The sequence below is a fragment of the Galendromus occidentalis genome, unplaced genomic scaffold (assembly GCF_000255335.2).
Source record: "Galendromus occidentalis unplaced genomic scaffold, Mocc_1.1 scf7180000077485, whole genome shotgun sequence".
NCBI lineage: Eukaryota > Metazoa > Arthropoda > Arachnida > Mesostigmata > Phytoseiidae > Galendromus > Galendromus occidentalis.
Window position 1 is genome coordinate 1,312,319 of NW_003805473.1, and position 18,913 is coordinate 1,331,231.

Here is an 18,913-nt window from a genome sequence, read left to right on the forward strand (position 1 = left end):
CCGATGGGGCATCGTCCATCGCAGGTTCCGTGACCTTCAGCAGATCTGACAGAAGCATCATTCTGAACCGCGCAGCCACAGAAGGATTGGACGAGTTCTCCGCACGACTGAACGTTCTCGAGCTTTTGCGCCAGTGACAGAGCCCGTGGGCAAGGACCTTGACCGCATCAGCTGAGCGTTGCCCCACGGAATCAAAATCCAGAAACGTTCAATCCCCCGCCGCGTCGAGCTCGCACGCGTTATAGCGCGTCAGACATAGAGGAGATTGTTCTGCAAATGCGCAGGCTTCGCTCTCTAATTCCTCCGGGAACCTCCGAACGTTATAATCCTCGAATTGAGCCACTTACGGAGCATCCGTCGCGACATCTAAACAAGCAAACGAAGGATCCGACGATCATGTGGGCGCCGTCGGCAGCCTCTCGGTCAATGTAACTAGATTTCTTGGCGGGTGACCCTCGTAATTCAATATCGTAACGACGATGCCGACGACGTCGACCACCCCAAGCGCAAACGAAAAAAAATTATTTGTGGTAGCATTCGCGTCCGAAAAGTGTGGCCTGCTGAGTTCGGGCTCTTGGAAAGCAGCCGAGAGTGTTTGAGCTCGCCCGACACAACATCGACGGTAGGATTGTTTGTGTCTCCACACGCCATGATCCAGGGCACGTCCGACGGACCCTGACCCGTTACGTGAGTTCGGAACCCCAACTCGGTCGAGATGACATAGTTGAGCTGAAGTGCCCCCAAACCGAGCCTTTGTATATATGTGGGCTAGAACACGTTCTCTGTGCGGGGCCGTTCCGTCATTTTCGAGTTCGAATTATGACTATCTATTCCTCGATCAATAAATCATGAATAGGTGGCAGATATTGTTTTCAATTCCCGGAATCAATCGCATGGCCGAAGCAGAGAAAACGCTTCGATTCATGATACGAATGATTCCCTCGGGCCCTGTCCCACGCAAAATAATATTCTCCCATCCCTTGGTTGCTCGAGGAGCTTCATCGAGCGGCGATCGATTCGGACGCCCATGCAAAAACGCAGAGGAAAGTATGGATGCAAAAAAAAGTCTTGACACGGTGAACATTTTTTCGCCCCGGCCTCAACGGGTCGGACCGAATCGGTTGACGTTGTCTGAGCAACACCGAACGCCCCGAGGTTGAAATATCACAATTATTGTTATTATTACGAAGTCACCGGCTGGCATTTCCGGTTTGTCTCGCGGATTCGCTTTCTTGTTGGCAGGCAACAGCAGCAGTAGCAGCTGCGTCCAGGGGCGCAGTCGGCCGAAATACGTCGGAGCTATTCACTCTTACGCGTGTTACGCTCGTTCATTGCGTTATCGAACAAGTAGCCGCTGGTCATGAAATGGAAGAATTTCGTCCACCTGTCGCGTCCGACGGCGCGCGGAGCAACCTGCGTTCGTCCATACGACGGCGGTCGGATCGTCCGGACGGGCGACGGACGTACCAGCTGACCCGAGCCGTACTGGTGGAGCCGATCTTGGGAAGGGTAGGTACCCCGCGTTGAGCCATGGAATCAGATCCACAGGCCACACACAAACAGTCTGACTGATTGTTAGCGTCATGGAGAGGTCAGCGCCACTCGTACGCTTCCGAATCCCGCATGAGCTTTGTCGACGGCTGAGTTTCGCGTACTTCGAATTCCGCGAGAGATAGAGTTCTCACAATTCGGACGTCAGGCGCCCTGTAGCAGCAGACTATGCGCTGGGAAATCGATTCCGTTGTGATAAGCGGAAGGACGAGGCTTGATTTTATCGTAAAAGTATCGTGGATTTTTGGCCGAAAAACAAAAGTTCCCCGTCCCTCGACATAAGTACGAACCGTCATTGTAACTCAATTGGATCTCCGCTTTGGAGGATGTGTCCGCTACGATTGTATCGATCGGTCGCTTGCCCAACTAGCAGAGCGAAAGTAGTTTCGGGATAGATAGGGAGAAATTCGGCAACGGATCGATGCTATCATCTGCTGTCCCTTGTCCTTGCACCACTAACTAAGCAATCTTGCAGATATATTCAAACGAGAGTTCGTTATGCATATGATCTATCTTCGCCGAGATCAGCTGTTCTTCGCGGGCTATTTTATCAACGACAATATTGGGAACAAAGCTCACATAAGGCGTCTACGGAAGCAAGGTGATACCGTGACTTCACCTGAATTTCAGTATGACGTCGATGGACATATTATCATCGTAGAGCGATACGGACCCTTATCAATGGGCTTGCCGATCGCGTTGCGTAGTCAGTAAAGGATCCCTCCGGGTGCGCGAATACAGCGTTGTTACGGATGAGCATACATTTCGGAATATTGGCCGGAAAATTATGAATTACCGAATGACGGGATCCAGACCGTCTGTCTCGGCAGGACTCGCGCTGAAGGCGATCGCGTCGTCGTCTCCTTCCGACCCGAGGAAGGGAAATGGAATAAAAAATCTGCATGGATCCGATATGAACTAAGGAAACGATTCTCAGCTTCTGTCTCAATCGTGCTCGCGATTTGTCCGTGAATTGCGGAACAGACGTTCCGTCCATGGGCACTCAGCTTCCATTCACCCAGAAAGAATCGTAATGCCATGTCCGCATCCGTCGACTCGACTCCGGTCGCATCCCGAATGTTCCGGTACTTTCTCAAGAAAGCTGCAAAACGCGAAAAACTATTCAAGTCCCCCAACAGTAGCCGACAGGTGAAGGTGTACAAATGGGAAAAGGTGATCGGCGGGGCTCCTCCCGATCGGAACCGATACTTCGGTGCTTTACGACGAGCATTCTGGAGAGCTCGATGCCGTTCGGAATTTTCTTGAGTTCGAAGCGACCTGTCTGTTCTAGTCGTGTAAAGCATTTCATTCCGGTCGGGGTTTTCCGCCCGATAGAAATCGACAAAAGAAAAATCAGATTCGCCGAAATACAGACGAATTTGGTTAGACTTCCGCGCATTCGCTACCGATGAGAATGATGATGCTTGCGGCTCAGTCAGTCGACAGCTGTCTCAGGGAATTATTGATCGTTGTCGTCAGCATCATCATCGGCTCTGGTTCCATCGTTGTCGTCCTCATCATCATCATTGGAGCAGCGCTGCTGGATACGTCTGGCCGTGTATGTGATCGTGGCCGTCACAAGAGCAACGACGCCACAGTGCTTGCAATCCAGCGGATGAACTTCGATGATTTTCCGAGAACATCAGATCGACGACGTAGCGATACGGCCCGAGTGTCATCTGCGGATCCCCGTACGCCCCAAGACCCCGTCCATAATAAGCGAAGGTCCTCGATCGGAATCATTGCCCCGGGCAGGTATCAGCGTGGGATGCCTACCTATTATCGCGACCGGACGCTTTCAGGGCTCGAAAACTTCACCGTAGGCCTTCGGAACCTTTGGCCACCGCCTGGCGGATGATCAGAATAAAATACCGACCGGGAATGCTTCCAAGGGGCTCCGAAGGGAACTGACACCTGACGCACCACCCCATGGAGAGAGTGCTTCTTGCGAAGAGCTCGAAAACTGCCTCGTCGATCGTGTTCGTTTTTCGCCTGCTTAATTCTCCGGTTCAAGAGTCGATTAATGGGTGAATTTTCGGCCTGTTCCGTGCTCGATGGTGCGTGTAGTTATTCAGCAATTTGACGCTCATCATTTTCGATACAAGAGCTGCCAGAGTTGCCGCTACCGTTGTCGCTTTTCAAACAATGATTTCGAACGTTGACTTTCCGCAGCAGAATGCACGAACAAACGCTCTTGAAGACGTTTACAGAGCGAGCGGATCGATTCGGTAAATAAAATACTCGATGTACTGACATGGAACGGTGTCTTCGGAAGTTCGCTTATTGATAAATGGATATCTGAACGATATTGGGCGGGGCCTTCGCGAACGCCAACTATTGATCTAGTAACAAACGATCTTGAAGCGAAGAGCTGCATCGCAAGCATCGGAAGCTTTGTGAGCGTGCTGACTGATAGCTCGACTCATCGATCGATGCGGATAGTTTACGACTCATCAAATCGACCCATTGCATCCACTGGGTACGCAGCATCCCCATTGCTTTCTGAAGTGGCTCACGTGGGGCACGTCGAGCGCTCTTGGTCGGTCGGTGAGGGAATTACCACATGTGCTCCATACCGGACGATTCCAATAATCTCATCATATTCTCAGCATTCCCCACCGAGACGACGCGTCGTCGCGACGTAATCAAGAAAGTTATGGCCACCAAGTCAAATGAGCTCGCCGCATAGAACAAAAACATCGGACATACATTCGCTTCCGTTGGAGCCCGGTCACGCTCCGTGACGGCTGACCCACTGGCGCCCTCAGCACTGGCAACGGATCTTCCACAGCAAATCCACAAAAGCCCCAGGCGGCGCCCTCTTCTACGTAACATCAAGGATATCAGTGAGAGTGGAGAAACGAAGGTAAAAAAACTAATCTGAATCAAACTTGATCAGCCCGATGAGGACGAATCGTCGATTTTATTACTATTATTATTATTAACAGACGAGTGACAAAACATTCCCTGATCGACGAAGACGACGTTTTTGACGGCAGATTGCGCGGAAACGGGGGCATGAAGTAAGGAAATCTTCACAGCTACCAGATAAAAACACGGGCTTCCCATACTTCTTGAACGCGTCTGACTTAACGACTCGTATATCAGCTCGATGATATGCTGGGGCAAGGCGATTCTTTTTTCGAGCGATGCGTCCCACTGAACGTATCTGGGACCGCGAGATGGAATTTTTGTTCCATCGGAAAGCGAAAGTGCCATCCTTCGCGGGAGATTCCTCATTCGTATCGTACTCAAGTAGCGTCATAGCTCAATTACGGATGTACCGACGAATAGACGAGTCACTTCGACTGCCTCCATAAATCAAGCGTTTAATACGAGGAGTCGATAACTCGTGAAGCCGATCAGATCGCTATTTCAGAAGCAGAACAAGAAGACCTAATAAAAAACTTCATTATGTTCCGGGTACGTCTTCGTGCGCCGACATGATTCCGAGCATTGTGCGGATCAGCGATCTGAACACACCTTCAGCGTTTGCTGCCGGATGGGTAATGGAATCCTTTAGCCCTGCCGGGGAAGTCGTACAATCCACGTTGTTGCTCTGCGGTGCCTCTCGCTCCCACGACGTCTTCATCCGATGTAGACGCTCGAAGAACGGCTCCAATAACGGTCTGGCCAGAACAGTGTCGCATGCGAATCAGAAGTCGCGCATCGAGACGTCGCGCGTGCAGAGGAAGTTTCCGAAAGCAGCGGGGAAGTTCCTCGGATGATCAATTATTGAAACACTCTTCCGAAGTGCGGCGGAAATTTCCTGCTGTTGCTGACTATTACCGAGATTACTCGATTGGCGAGCGCTCGCAAAAGTCCCGGACGTTTTCCCGCTCAGTTGCCTATAAACCTAGCGAGTCTCTCCGTGAGCTGGTTGCAAGAAGCTCTCGGTCAGTCGAATGAAACGATGCTATCGCAGCGCAGAATATTCCACTCCCGGATTCGAGCTTGATAAGACCTCGCGCGATAGAACCCCCTGATAAGCAATGTTCCGAGTTCTCTCAGGCTTTCGACCCGCGTACCCTCAAGGAGAGCGGTTGAAGTCAATATTCAGGCACCAAATCATGATCAGGTGAATACGCGTTCCCCTCGGAGTCGAGAAGCTCGTGCGAGACTTCGTTGCCAATTCGTATCGACTCTCATACCGACTTCGATGCGAGATTTGAATCTAAGAAGGCGTTCGAAAAAGAAGATGCCTGATCTGATTTAGGAACGTCGGCGGTGAGCAAGTTGTTCCAATTAAAACAGCCTTCCGGAAAAGATTGGAACAATATTGATGTTTCTCCGAGCTCTTGATCGTAAAACTGGAGCCGATGCCGTAATCGCACTTCAGGTGTGAAGTGCTCGCGCGGCTTAATCAAAAACGTTCGAGAATCACCGCCGAAAATGCGGAATCAATTCGACGGAAGGGATATGAAAGGATTATTCTATCCAAAAGCGGCCAAAGGAAACGGTCAGATTCGATGGTCGACATATGTAGACGACGAGAAGAAATGAGGGAAAGCAACGTCGCACCGAAGCGGCCACAACCCACCGACTCCGTAGATTTCGGCGTAGCTTCAAGCCCGTCAACAAGACGTCCGATGTAGCGGAGTATTCCATTTTTTTTCCTCTCCAGATAGAGACGCCATTAAATACAGCATTGGTCTTCCTGTTGGCAACAGCCTTGCACCGCTTCCAATATCTCAAGCACGAACGTGGCTACTGGCGGCGAGCAGATGCTACCGACCGACCGAGTGGCCGGTCCGTCCGTCCGTCCGTCCGTCCTGCGCTCACATGAGGCTTCTGCGTTTAATGTGCGATTTTAGCTCCAATATTTCTATCAGGCGGACGACGGTGGCGGCGAAAGGAGCGTCTCCGGTGGTTCTCGTACCGGCCGGCGCGGTCGCCGATTTTTCGGCTACAGAAATTGACGACCAGCAACAATTACCAGCCCTCTTCGGACCACATCTTTTTCACGGAAACGCTCGCGAGCATCGTGAGGCAAGCACGTGACAAGCGGTGCGTTCGCCGGCGTACGTTCAACAAGTGAAAGTCGTCCCGCCGCTGACTCTGTTCATATCGTCGGCCCTAAAAAATATATACGAGCCGGAATCGCTGAAAATGAGAAACTTTCATGTCAGTTGGTGCTGAGCCGGCCGTAATAGATCTCGCCTCTGCAGGAAGCGAAGACAGGATGAATCCATATTTGGGCAGACGTAGCGGCACCTAAATTTCTTCTCGTCGGTTTAGGAAGCGAGACTCACCGATTCCCAGGCAGGACCGTGAGTGGGGTGGGAGCGATCCTCGGGCTTCGAGTCCGCCTCTCTCCTTCGCTATCGTGATCGTTGCTACTCGGCACGTTCCGTCAACAGAGTTGTTAGTCGCGGTAACCGACCGAGATCTAGACTGCTCCTGGATGAAGTTGCATAGATACTTGGACAGATAGCTCGATTTACGAGCTGGTACTAAATGAGAATTACCATAAACAGACAGATAGTGATTCAGGAATCCGGACGGAGCAACCGGTCGAAACCTGACTCGCCAGTCTGCGTTGACGAAACGAGAAGCCGGACGGAAATCAGTTTGTCGCGAATCTTCGCCGGATTTCCTTCCTTCCCGTTTCTTGTCACCCGTAGCCTCGGTGTCGATTCCCTCAGGATGGGGAAAGGAACCCATTGGGAAAGAGCCCGCATGCTCCTCGAATGTTCGTCACTGTGCGAGTTCGCCGATATAGCCCACAGAGGACTTCTGCGAGATTCAGACTCCACTGGTTGGCGGCAGGAGGCGTAAAAAATAGGGGAAAAACGGGATCTCTTGGTTGTGTAGCCGCCGGCTCCCGAAGTCTCGCTCCGCCGAGGGAAACGTACAGCTAGCTCCTCACGAAGTCGTAGATCCCTCGGGCAGCTCGCTCCTTATTCCTCCGGTGCAGTTCCGAATCGGTAGCAGGAATTCGAATACGAGGAGAACTCGAGCTAGAATATGCAATCTCCCAAAGACTCGCATTCCATACGCTTCGCCTTCGATAGCCGACGACGTTCGCCGTCGGAATCGACCGCGCAGACGTTGTCCGCCCAGTCCCCAAAAGAAGGGTCCGCTCCGATATATGATTGCTTACAGCTTTTGCTGTCACATATTATGCCTTCGTCAGATCAGATGACAATTAAGATGGAGGCAGTAGCGGGTACGCGATGATGAGATCCAATAAGGAATTCGCCGGGCGGCGCAAGCAAAGAATTATGAAATACATCATTACATGTGTCCTATGTGTCGACGACGTGTGCGACGCCGGCAGGTGTCCGTCGCGGCCGGGGGGAAGGTTCGATTCCTCGAGATGTTGTCAAGTAACGAGACATTCTTCCCTAATCGTAATACATACTAGCTAGTCGATCGATGATGGCAACCTTTTGCGTCCACCATCAGAATGTTGTCATTGCCGGCACGCGACCCGAGACTCCAGAGTCCCGCGTTTGGGATATGTTTGAATATGCATTCATTCAAACCACGATTCGTGTGGGTCGACGAGCCGAAACGTGTACGAAAGGAGCAATTGGGGGCCGTTCGAGAAGGAGGGCGGTCACGAGATACGCCGACTCGCTGAACCTCAATTCACTTCCTCCAGAAAGCTTGTACGGGACTCGGACGATCGATCCGTCGACAAGCGTCGCCATCGATCGATCGTCAAACTCCAGGATGCGGTCGCGATACCATGCCGTGAAATAAAGCTGTAAAACCGTTACCTAATCCATCACAGATACAATCATTCGATCTAATTCAAGCGTCGGAACGTTGGTGTCGATTTGAATCTAGAGCAATAATTAGGAGATGCGTTGCGCAGGGTAGAACCATACGTAGAAATTATGAGCGTCGCGTGCGAGAAAATCGCCCTTGGATCCAAGATTCCGAATGGATCGACGGATGAAATGAGGATTCGGTCGCTTCACGGTCTATGATGCTCCGATATTTGACAAGCCGAGCGGCGGCACAATAATCTCCTCAACGGTGTGAAGTGGAGCAGAAGTCCTTAATCGACTGCGGGAAAAGTGTCCGTCTTTATTTTCTTTTGAATAGCCTCGTCATTGGCGCCATAATCGCACGCCATTGTCCGAACGCGATGAACTCCAAATAATGATTCAAATCGCGGCGGCCAGAACAAATCAAATCACTCCCAAGGTTACCGATCTTCATTGTGGAACGGAGCCCGTAGTCAAGTGGGCGGGGATGGCTTTCTCCGGATCCGCCCTCGCGAACCTGAAATGTTATGGAGAATTACAACTCTGGGATTCCTTTGTGTGTTTAAAGCTTCTCATCTCGCTCGGGAGCCTTCGCAATCAAAAAATGCGTCAAGAGGCGCTCTCCGTCAGGTTTTCATCGAAGTCGTCGTCGCAATTCGATCGACAATTCAGACGACGGAAAAAACTTTCTCCCATCGGTAACTGGCTCCGAATCATCTCACAATCCGGATTGAGGCATTGAATCCCGAATCCATTGAACTATCTGCCGCGTTCACCCTCGCATTCATTCTGGAAATATCTGCGCTCTGGAATCAGAAGCTCGAGCCTCCAAATGGATCGCCCGATCCTCACATCGATCGATCCTATCATGCACTGCACAGGTGAGTCGAGTAAATTTGTTCGGATCAGAATTGGCGCGGGGAATTCCGAAAGCAGTGACTGCACAGGCGTTGTGAAACTTTGCGCGATCAAGAGCAGTTTATCCGAGAAAACACAAACATGTGTACACACTGCTGCAATCTATTGAGCTCGTTTTCCGAATTTAAGCGATTTGCAAAGCTAGAGCGCGCCGAAGCGCGGGGCCCGAGCAATCTTCGCCGTGCTCACGGAAACATTGTTGCAAAATGTAGTAAATACCCCAGAGTCTGAATAATACCAATAGAAATTATGATGACAGCAAGCTAGATAATTGGGCACTCTCTTCTCTCCGTTTGTTTATCTGTCGACCGTTTATTTCCCCATTTGAATCATGTTTGCCGTTAAATTTCCCAGAGCTTGTGCAGGATTCACCTTGGGAGATGCTTTCGTTCGCCCGATTCCATTCGATGAGATCGGCTGGACCGATGACGGCTCGGCTGCAATGCCATCTATGCCGCAGCGGTCGCTCGGTTCGTCTTTCGAGCTGACGAACGGATAGCCCACAAGAAAGCAAGCAACCGGACTTTGGAAGCAGAAGGCGATGAAAGTCATCACAGTATCGTCGGTAATACTTGGCAATACCAGCCCAAAAAGTCAGTGACCGTTCGAATCGTATGAAGTGAGCAGAACGGTTCTGGAGCGGCCGGCGCGACGCCTGGGTCGGACCCGGGGAGAAAGTGTAACAGGGGCCGGCCCGTCAGTCCGTCTGTCCGGGCTTCCATGCGTCTGCGGGCCCGGCGGCTTGCCTTGCCACTAGCTTGCCATGTTGCCAGTTTTAGGAGAGTTGCTGTGACGTTTTGATTCGGATGGTCCCCCTGATTCACACAGGAGAGGAAGGGGGCGCATAAAAGCAAGTGAACGTGAGCGTCCCGACCAAAAGTCGAAGCACTGCTCGTGTTGAGTGTGCGTGCTACGTTTTCTTCATGTCCCGTGTGTCCGTGTGTTCGTAACTCGTACTCGGAGCTCATTGTAAACGACATAATGGTGAGCGCCAATACTCTGTGAGCCGCACCTCTTCCGCACACTTGGATACCTGTGTGAGACCGTGCTCCGGCCGCTGCCGTTGTCTACGAGCATCGTAGATGCGAACGCATCTACGACCGACGATCGCATCACGAGGAGTCAGCAGTGTTTCACGTGCTGTTCAAGGATTACGTGCCGCATGGAATACCTGTAGAATTCGTGAATGTTGTGAACGGAACGTTTTCCCGTCGGAGTCGCGCATGCATTAGGCTTCATTGAGAGTCTCTTTCAATTCCTGGGAATCCGGAGCCGATTATACGCTCCGCTTGAGAAGCTCCTTGTGCGGCGCTCCGAGTTTCGTGGCGAAACTTTTAATCCCGACGTTGCCAATTGGAGCATTTCTTTCCCGCTCGGGCGTTCAGTCGTGGAAATATTCGTCAACTTTGGGCGACCCGAGTCGAGCTCTTATTCCGAACCCGCTCCGTACGTCGATCGTGAATAGGTAGTTTCGACTTAATTTTCGTACGTGCGCGGCGTGTCATTCGTTCTCTCTTGATTACGTAGTCCACGGTGCTGCCTATCGCGGGACTCTCCTAAGAGCACATTTGCAGTCGGTGGCGGTTTCACTCGTAGAATTAGTAGTTATTGTCCCGACTTCCCGCTACAACGGTTCTTCGCTTTCAGAAAACCCATCTAATGTTGTCCTTAGCTATCATTCTCCTGGCGGCTCGAGCCGACGCAGGTATGTGCCGAGCGTTACCGGACGGCATTGTTCCGCCGAGCTTGCTTTGTTCTTGTTCCATTCGCAACAGTGATTCCCTAACGCTGTTTTTCTCATTGCTATTCAGGATATCCATTCTACCTCGGCGCGCAGCCGGACCCTCTTCTTTCGTTGGACTCCTTCTCTTACGGATCGCTGTATCCCAACCTGAACAAGTTATCTTTCGCCCCGAAAGGCATTCCCTTCAAGGGGTTCAGTAGCGATCTCGTAACGTTCTTGCCCACCGACGGACTAAAAGATGACGGTAGCATCGCGAAGTTCATCAAGGACTACGACACGTCCAGAGAACTCAGCTTCAACGGCAAAGGCTTCAAGGTGATACCGAAAGCGAATCGGGGTCTACCCGTCATACCGCTCAAGGGCCCTGAAGTGGACGACATCCTGAAAGGCTACGAAGTTTCGAAAGGTCTGCGACTCGACGGGCCTCTCATCAGGGAATTCCAGGCTGAGAAAGCTTCGGCCGAGCTCAGAGCTCTTTTGGGCGGGAACAAACTCCCACTTAAGATCCCCATCGTGAGAGGATCGGACGTCGGTATTCTGAGACCCGTTTCCCACATTCCCCATGGTTTCCCGATCAAGGAGGCCGGGCACTACGGAGGTCCTATCGCTTCCCTTTCGTACGGAACTCCCGTCGAAGAGCATGGACTCATCGAAGGACAAATCGGGGGCCATTATGGAGCGCCAATCGCACTCCACCGTCAAGTGATCCCAGTTCAGAAGCACTTCAGCGCTGAAATTCCTGACCTGAAATCGCGCACGGTTATCCGTAACGCTGGGCTCGTAGAGATACCCGCCCCTCAACTTCACCAGAGGGGCCACAAATTCGCGCCACTCGTCAAGAAACCCGACCTTTACCACGCTAAGCACTTCCTTCCACAAGCCGTCAGGGTCATAGAGCCGGCACCTGTACTCCTTCAGAAGGAAATCATCCCCGTGCAGCAACATCATGGTATCCTCCACCTCCAGCAGCATCAGGTTCAATATGGTCAGCCACTCCAGAAGATCCGCCCCCACGTTATCCACCACGATCAGCAACACCACCAGATCATCGAGAAGGTGAGCTCCTCCTGAAATAACAGAATCCCGATTTCCGGGGTATTTTGTTCAGCAGCGAATATGTTCCCCTGACAGTCCTCGATACGTCTCGTCTTTCGATCGACGGCGCTTGGGACTCGATTGAGCGGATTCCGTTGAGATTTAATCATGATTCACTCATAGCTCGATGAAGAAGAACGGAGATCCTATCAACGTTATGAGTCTCACGACCACGGTCGATACCTAGCCGACGAGCCTGAGCAGTACGAGCCGGCACGTCATAACCAAGGTCACGTCTCAGACGACGACGTTGATGTCCGAAGTCAAGGTTCTGTGGTTCTGCGTATTCATAGACCCAGTCCGGACCAGGCTCCCCGGGAGTCTCGCCTACTCTTCCCACAAACGTATTCAGTAGTCGAGCGCGTCAAGGAGGTAACGGCAGTTCCCTATACCGCTTCATGTTGATATTCTTCTTCGTCGCTCGAAGAATATCAAATGCAACCTGATGACTCGACGAAAATTTTCGGAGAATGTCATTATTATCGGAGGGCGGAGTCCTGTCGGAGTCCCGGGCTCCAAAGATCCTCTGTAACACACACCTGATGCTTCACGCGAGCCACGCATACGATGGACTCATTGAAAAGTTCGAATCATCAATCGAAGCAATAGCTTACGGTGCATTCGAATAAATCGAATTTTCTTTCCAGATCCCGATCCAACAGCACTACCAACAGGAACAATATCATCACGCTGTTCCCGTGCACATCCAGCAGCAAATTATCCCAGTGCAACAAGAAGCTCCCCGACAACATGCCATCCCTGCACAACATGCAGTGCAGCTGCAGCATGCGGCTCCGATCCAGCACGCGATTCCAGTCCATGCCGTTCAGCATGCGCCCATTCAACACCAACAGCTGCACCACGCGATCCCCGTCCATGCGCACGTTCAGCAGGTGCACCAGGCACCCGTTCAGCAGGTGCATCACGCACACGTTCAGCCCGTGCACCACGCTCACGTTCAGCCGGCGCACCACGCTCACGTTCAGCCGGCGCACCACGCACACGTTCAGCAGGTGCACCACGCACACGTTCAGCAGGTGCACCACGTACACGCTCAGCCAGTGCACCAGAGTCACGCTCAGCAGGTTCACCTCGCACACGTTCAGCCTGTGCACCACGCACACGCGCAACCCGTTATCCAGCACGTCCAGCACCACCAGATCGATAGACAGGTCGTGCACCATGCACCTGTCCATGCGGTTCCGGTGCATCACCATGTTCAACATACGGAAAAGCAAGTAATTCATCACGCTCCAGTTCACGCCGCGCCGATTCATGCTCAGCACGTTGAGCAACAGATTATCCACCACGAGCCAGTTCACGCGGGTCCTATCGTTCCGGTGCAGCAGCAGCAGCAGCACGCTCCCGTGCAGGCGGTCAGTCACGAAGCAGCTCACGCTCCTGCTCACCACGGAGCGACTGTCCATCAACAATATTTCACGATTCATCACACGGAGCCTGAGAAGAAGGTTCTCCACGCGCCCGTGCTCCAGAAAGAAATTCACCATGAGCCCGTCGTGGCGCATCCTCCAGTGATCGCTCATGCGCCCCACCAGCCCGAGCCCCTCGACGAGAAGGAGACGCCGGCTGCTTCGGAATCGGCTGAGCCCGAGGAGGCTTCATACGGGAAGAAGCGACGATTCCTTCGGAAGAAGAAGGCTTCAGCGAAGGCATCGTCGGCCTCTTCAGCCGCCGCCGCCGCATCCGCTTCTGCATCTGCGGCTTCCGAGCCCGAGCCCACCGTGGTGGGCGTCGAGCAGAAGAAAGACAATTGATTAGGATGTCATGATCATTGTTTTTAATTATTAATAATTATTGTTATTATATATTCAGGCGAAGAATAGAAGCACACATTCTGGAAGAAACGTAAGCATGCAACGGTGTCGTCCCGTGCGCTCTCCTAGTCTGGCGTGTCCTCGTGTGGACTTGTTGAATTTCTATTGTAAATAGTACTTCGAATAACCTTTCTGATCCCACTCATTGTCCTCCGTCCTCCACGCTCGATGGACGATTGTACGCTGTTGTAAATAGTTTCGTAAGTGCCTCCAATTAATGTTCGAATGCTGCTGTAAATTCCACACTGGCTTACTTGTCGCCTCGAACACGAGTTTCCCGTGGCGTGCGCTGTGCGTTAAAAAAACCCACTCATATCGGCCGTGCTCGGAGCATAACCCATTTGCGTCACGTAGTGTATCAGAGCAATAAAATATTTTTTTGACAATGGTATACAAGAACTTCTAACTTGTCTCAGTGAAAAGCGGGAGCCCTCAGTTCAAGGAATTAGAGAATAAAACGTCATGCTCGGCCGTTATCGGCAAGAAATATTTGGCCTTTCGATGATCCTCGGGTGCCCTGTAATGAAGTCTGATACCGTGCACTTCAGAAATATTCCTCCGTTGAGATTTTTTCATATTCACATACCGATTCTCTGACGACCCACAATCATCATCAGCGTCTGCAAGGGTGCCTGGAATCCCAGAGTCGGCAGCGAAGGTGCATTCGTCTGGCCAGAGCTGGAAGAGATCTCCGTTCTCGAGGGGCTTTGTCGCCTTGTTGAGACGAGAGAGCCATAGGCGACACCGTCTCGACCTCAGCTGCTTCCGATTAATACCCTCGGTCTTATCAATCCGACAAGGGCACCGGATCAGTGGTGTATCCGATCTTCAGCTGCCAGACCTTCTCGAGATGATATTTCGATATCGAAAGGCCAGATTTTGTGGTAAGCCTTTGTGGTCTGCACGTCCGTGGTGTGAGCGTTCGCTGATTTGATAACGCAGAGGGCATTCTTGAGACGGTGATCCCCGAACCGAGATTCACGCCGTGAGAAAATATGATGTGGAAGATTTGAAAAAGAGAGAGCGATTCGCGGAGGAGCCCGGGGCTCATCGAGCACCGGATCTCGAGCATCGAACAACTGAATCACTGCGTGAGAAAGCGTCGACACCCCGTTACTCGAGATCTCTTTCGGAAACTTCGCTTCGACACGCATGTCTCTAGAGATTCATTCACGGGGACGACAGTTGTCGATGCCGAGTTGGATTTCCCTCGGCCGCCCGACTACCGCGAAGAACACACGGGTCTCATTCCAGGTAACAGTCCGGAGATACGGAGCGCTATCGTATTTCGGTCATTAACATTCGTAGCGCGAGGAGATGCCGAATTCGGTGCTTCGAATCTCCAAACGCATAGCTGCCTCGCTCTGAAATCATGGAGTTTTCGAACAGCTCCGGACTCCGACGCTATCCCAATCTTTCTACAAGGGGGGAAGCTGTGATAATTGCTCTCATAGGCTCCCTTCCGATATTCCGCCGGGTGTGCATGCTCTACTCCCCTGAAGCTATTCCATCGGATCAGAAGGATTGGTTGAATAAGATGTCCGTATGCCTACCTAAGAAGGCCACCTCTCGGAGACCATTCGAGTGATGGTTTCGATTCTGATCGTGCGAGTGCATCCGAGGGAGGAACGACGAGCTTCGAATTCTCTCATCTTCCGCGCGTAGCGAACCTTAGAGGACGTGCATCAAGTCTCGAGCTCAAGGTTGTCCGATCCAAACTGATCCGGTGCCCTCGTCGGATTGAAAAGACCTAGGGGCTGAATCGGGAACTTCGTTCATTTTAATTTCTTCACCGTGACCGCTGTTCCCCAAATGTCCTCCATTCAAATTAAAGTGAATTGCTGATTTCATATATGCCGTTTATGGAAGAACACAGGGGCCTTCTCAGCAATGAATTTGAGACGGTTTCAAATGACGGTATGATAGTCTCGGAGTTTCCGTATCGACGGCCTTGTCGAGACTTCTTCGTTCGAGTACAGACATGATCGGTATCGTCAGCTTGTTTATGATTGAGACGGATCGCCATCTCTCGAAGGCACTTCAATCATTATCGTTAGCAGTCAACAATCGCGGGAGATATTCCGGTCAGCTCAAGAAGCCCCGAATCAATTGAAAAATAAATCAGGTAGCTCAAAACAGGAGAGACTCAGCTCTTCTCAGATACACCAATACACGTCCGCCCCCATTTTGGCTCTTTACTGTAGCAGCACAGATCACTCGTCATGGGTTCCGAACGAGGCACTGAACTCTCCATCGTCGCAAGAGAGCAAAATCGGTTGTCTATCATGCCGTGAACCATCTCAAAAGAAGCGCCCGCCCTCGGCATCGTCTGGAAAGGAAATTGATGTATTGAGCAAGACAACCAGTGTATGATCTCGCCCGATTCCGCGGAGGGAAACAGAAGAAGTCAAGAGAAGTATCCCTCGAGAAACTTCTCCGAAGCCGAGTGCTTTCTAGATACGTAGCAGCGACGCATATCTGATCCGTATGCGGAGTCTAGGTTCTGCGGTCATGAGAAGGAATGAGAGAACCCTGCAAGTCGGACACGAAACGAAGGGCTCCCCGCTGCGGTGATCTAATGGTATCCTCGCGCGAGATTCCGCATACCTCTCTCTCCCCAATCCTGTCAAATCGACGCTGGGGCCACCCGACCGAGCTGCATGCTCTCAGCAGACCTACATATGAAGCTGATGAGCGATGTCCCTGTGGTCAAGCTCTCATGGTTCATTCGTGTAATATTATGCTATATCCATGGAGAGTCATGCACTCGAACATGTCCCGGGCACCATCTTTCGCATCCGCGGAATGTCAGTGCTTATCTCCTAAAGAGTAATTTTCCCGATGATTTGCGCCGCCCACGGGGTCGGAGATTCCGCAGGAGAATAGCTTCCGCCGAAGACTTCCGATTCCGCCTTTGAGAGCGGAGCGGCCCGAACCCGGTTCCAAAATATCTCCCGGGATCGGGTTGGCTCCGTTGAGCTCTCCCGCTGCCGATAATTGATAATGTTCTCCGATAGGCGAGGGTGTAAGGTGAGGCTGCACTAGTCAGTTCGAATTCTTTCCGAAACTCGAGTTCTGCCTAATAACTCGATCTAGAGTTGAGACCATGGCTTCCTAACTCTCACAAAGGAACAAACGCATGACGGATGATGACCAATCAGCGGTTTTCGCTCTCTCTGACGCAGGGGTTCCATGGCTCAGCTAAGGTCATCGTGTCTACATACCTATCGATAGAGCTTCAATTATTATTGATACTCACGTTGTGGCTCAATCCGCGGAATTCGGCTTGCCCGATGGCGTATTTCGCTTGACGAGTCAGAGGGCCACAGATGAGACGAGACCACGCATAACCCCCATAGGCCGAAAACGGCGCGCCGAAAACACACTCTTTAGCGTTCTTAATGTTCTCTCGGGTCAGTTGGCTCGCAGCGAGCCCAAGAATTGCTGCAAGCCCGAAGATAGAAGCCTTGACAAGCATGTTTGGTTAGAGAATAGAAAACCTTCCAAGTGCGGGATTCGCGGATCTCGATGAGTCTATATCTCCGAAAATGGATTTTACTTTTTCTGTTCTCGGCCTGACTGATTTATAGAACTCACTCAGTCCGGGAACGATTCCCGATATCCCCGGAAGAATCATGAATTTCGTGACGAACGGAGCCGACAGCGCGACGCGTGAGCCTGGCGGTTATGATTGACTCGGAGGGATGACACGGTGTCTGGAATTGATTTTGGATTACCGTAGCTGACACAGTGGTAAGTTGACCGCCAGCGGAGGACTTATTCATATCGAGTCTGGAATAATCCTTCGATGGAGCAGTCGCTCTTGGAAGCGCCGAGGGCTATGAGAGAGCACATCATGAGATCAACGTTGAGGAGACCGCGGAGGGTGGCGATAGCGTTCAAGTAACGAGGATGGTCTCCTCGAATGGACCGCAAACCGGAACACCGGAAGGAACCTCACCAAGAGCTAAGGATGCATGCTTCTGGAAGACGTGATTAATCGATACGTGCCCCTGACGCTTCGTGGAGTCTAGTACTCCAAATGAAATGGGTTATGAGGTCACCTTCCCCGATGCACGGGACGTCCAATGGGGGGCGGTGTTCAGATGATGATGGCTTCTCTGATCCTCCTCGATACCTGGTTATATGCTCTTTCTCGTAGGGACGATCAAGCGCAGATATCCCCGGAAGCTTCGGAGAGGAGGAACGAAGAAACGCGTGACAGGAAAACGGCTCCGAGGTAAATTATGAGAATCTTGCAGAGAACACATCAGGGAGCCAGCTACGCCTAGCGGACTAGAAATCGGAAAGCTCTCTCACAAACTCTCGCCATCCCAGAGAGCCCCGATCCAGACACCCTGATTCAATTCGAGGAGGAGCACGGTTTGAGAGCAATGGTCGCTGACTTTTCCATTTCATGAGAGCTCCACTGATGGTGGTCCCCGGACAAGCCTCTGGCACACCTCTGTAAGGAGACCCATTTCAAGAGTTGATGTTCCATCATGGGACTGTTCCGTCAGAGCCGAAACTTTCGGTTTCTTCACGATGAGCCGGATAGCAAAATTCTCACACGCGCTATTTTTTTCTTGCGCGAGCTCCAGATGTGCCGAATTTTCACGGAATCGTTTAGCGGAGTTTCGGTGAGCTCCCGAAATTCTCGACGGACGAGGTCACCAATGTGAGCGACTCGAGCTTCCGCATCGAAAGGAGAGACTTCCCTCAACGATTCCCATGGAAATCGGGGTCGATATGGTTCCTCTAGGGAGCGTTTGTCGAGATCAAGAGCGGCAGAGGATGAAAATGGAGTCCGTCTTTCTGGGCTGAAGGGCAACGGGCTGCATTCCAATCGAATTTACCTGAACCGATCCGGCGCATCCGAAACAAGCGCGAGGACCTCAACGCCAGCTTCCGATTGAGGAGAAGGTAATGAGCTTTCATCGGAACGAGTTCTCATTCCACGCGATGCACCTCGCGCCCGATCGGAACATTTTAGATCGATTATAACAAATCTCCAGGTAGGAGGAAGATGCGTCTTCCCGGTTGAGTTTCGT

General features: G+C 51.7%; 2 protein-coding genes across 2 annotated transcripts; one reads left to right on the forward strand and one right to left on the reverse strand.

The window, feature by feature from the left end:
• The first annotated feature begins 2,589 nt into the window (after positions 1 to 2,589).
• Positions 2,590 to 13,802, forward strand: LOC100907182 (uncharacterized). Its single transcript, XM_029112173.1, is given in 3 exon segments — positions 2,590 to 2,724; positions 10,894 to 11,988; positions 12,675 to 13,802. Coding segments are annotated over 3 exon segments (2,358 nt in total).
• A 2,124-nt stretch (positions 13,803 to 15,926) lies between these two features.
• On the reverse strand, positions 15,927 to 17,361 carry LOC100904377 (uncharacterized). Its single transcript, XM_003745771.1, has 2 exons — positions 17,122 to 17,361; positions 15,927 to 16,191 (listed from the first exon to the last, which is right to left on the reverse strand). The coding sequence occupies exons 1-2, from the start codon at positions 17,338 to 17,340 to the stop codon at positions 16,009 to 16,011; spliced, it is 402 nt and encodes a 133-aa protein (XP_003745819.1). The 5' UTR covers positions 17,341 to 17,361; the 3' UTR covers positions 15,927 to 16,008.
• Between the last annotated feature and the right edge of the window lie 1,552 nt (positions 17,362 to 18,913).

Bases quoted from the DNA above. Each gene is read 5' to 3' on its own strand.
- LOC100904377 (XM_003745771.1), bottom strand. From the start codon at position 17,340: ATGCTTGTCAAGGCTTCTATCTTCGGGCTTGCAGCAATTCTTGGGCTC. The intron at 16,192-17,121 runs GTGAGTATCAAT...TTTCCTTTCCAG, and splicing joins TCCGCGGATTGAGCCACAAC to ACGATGCCGAGGGCGGGCGC.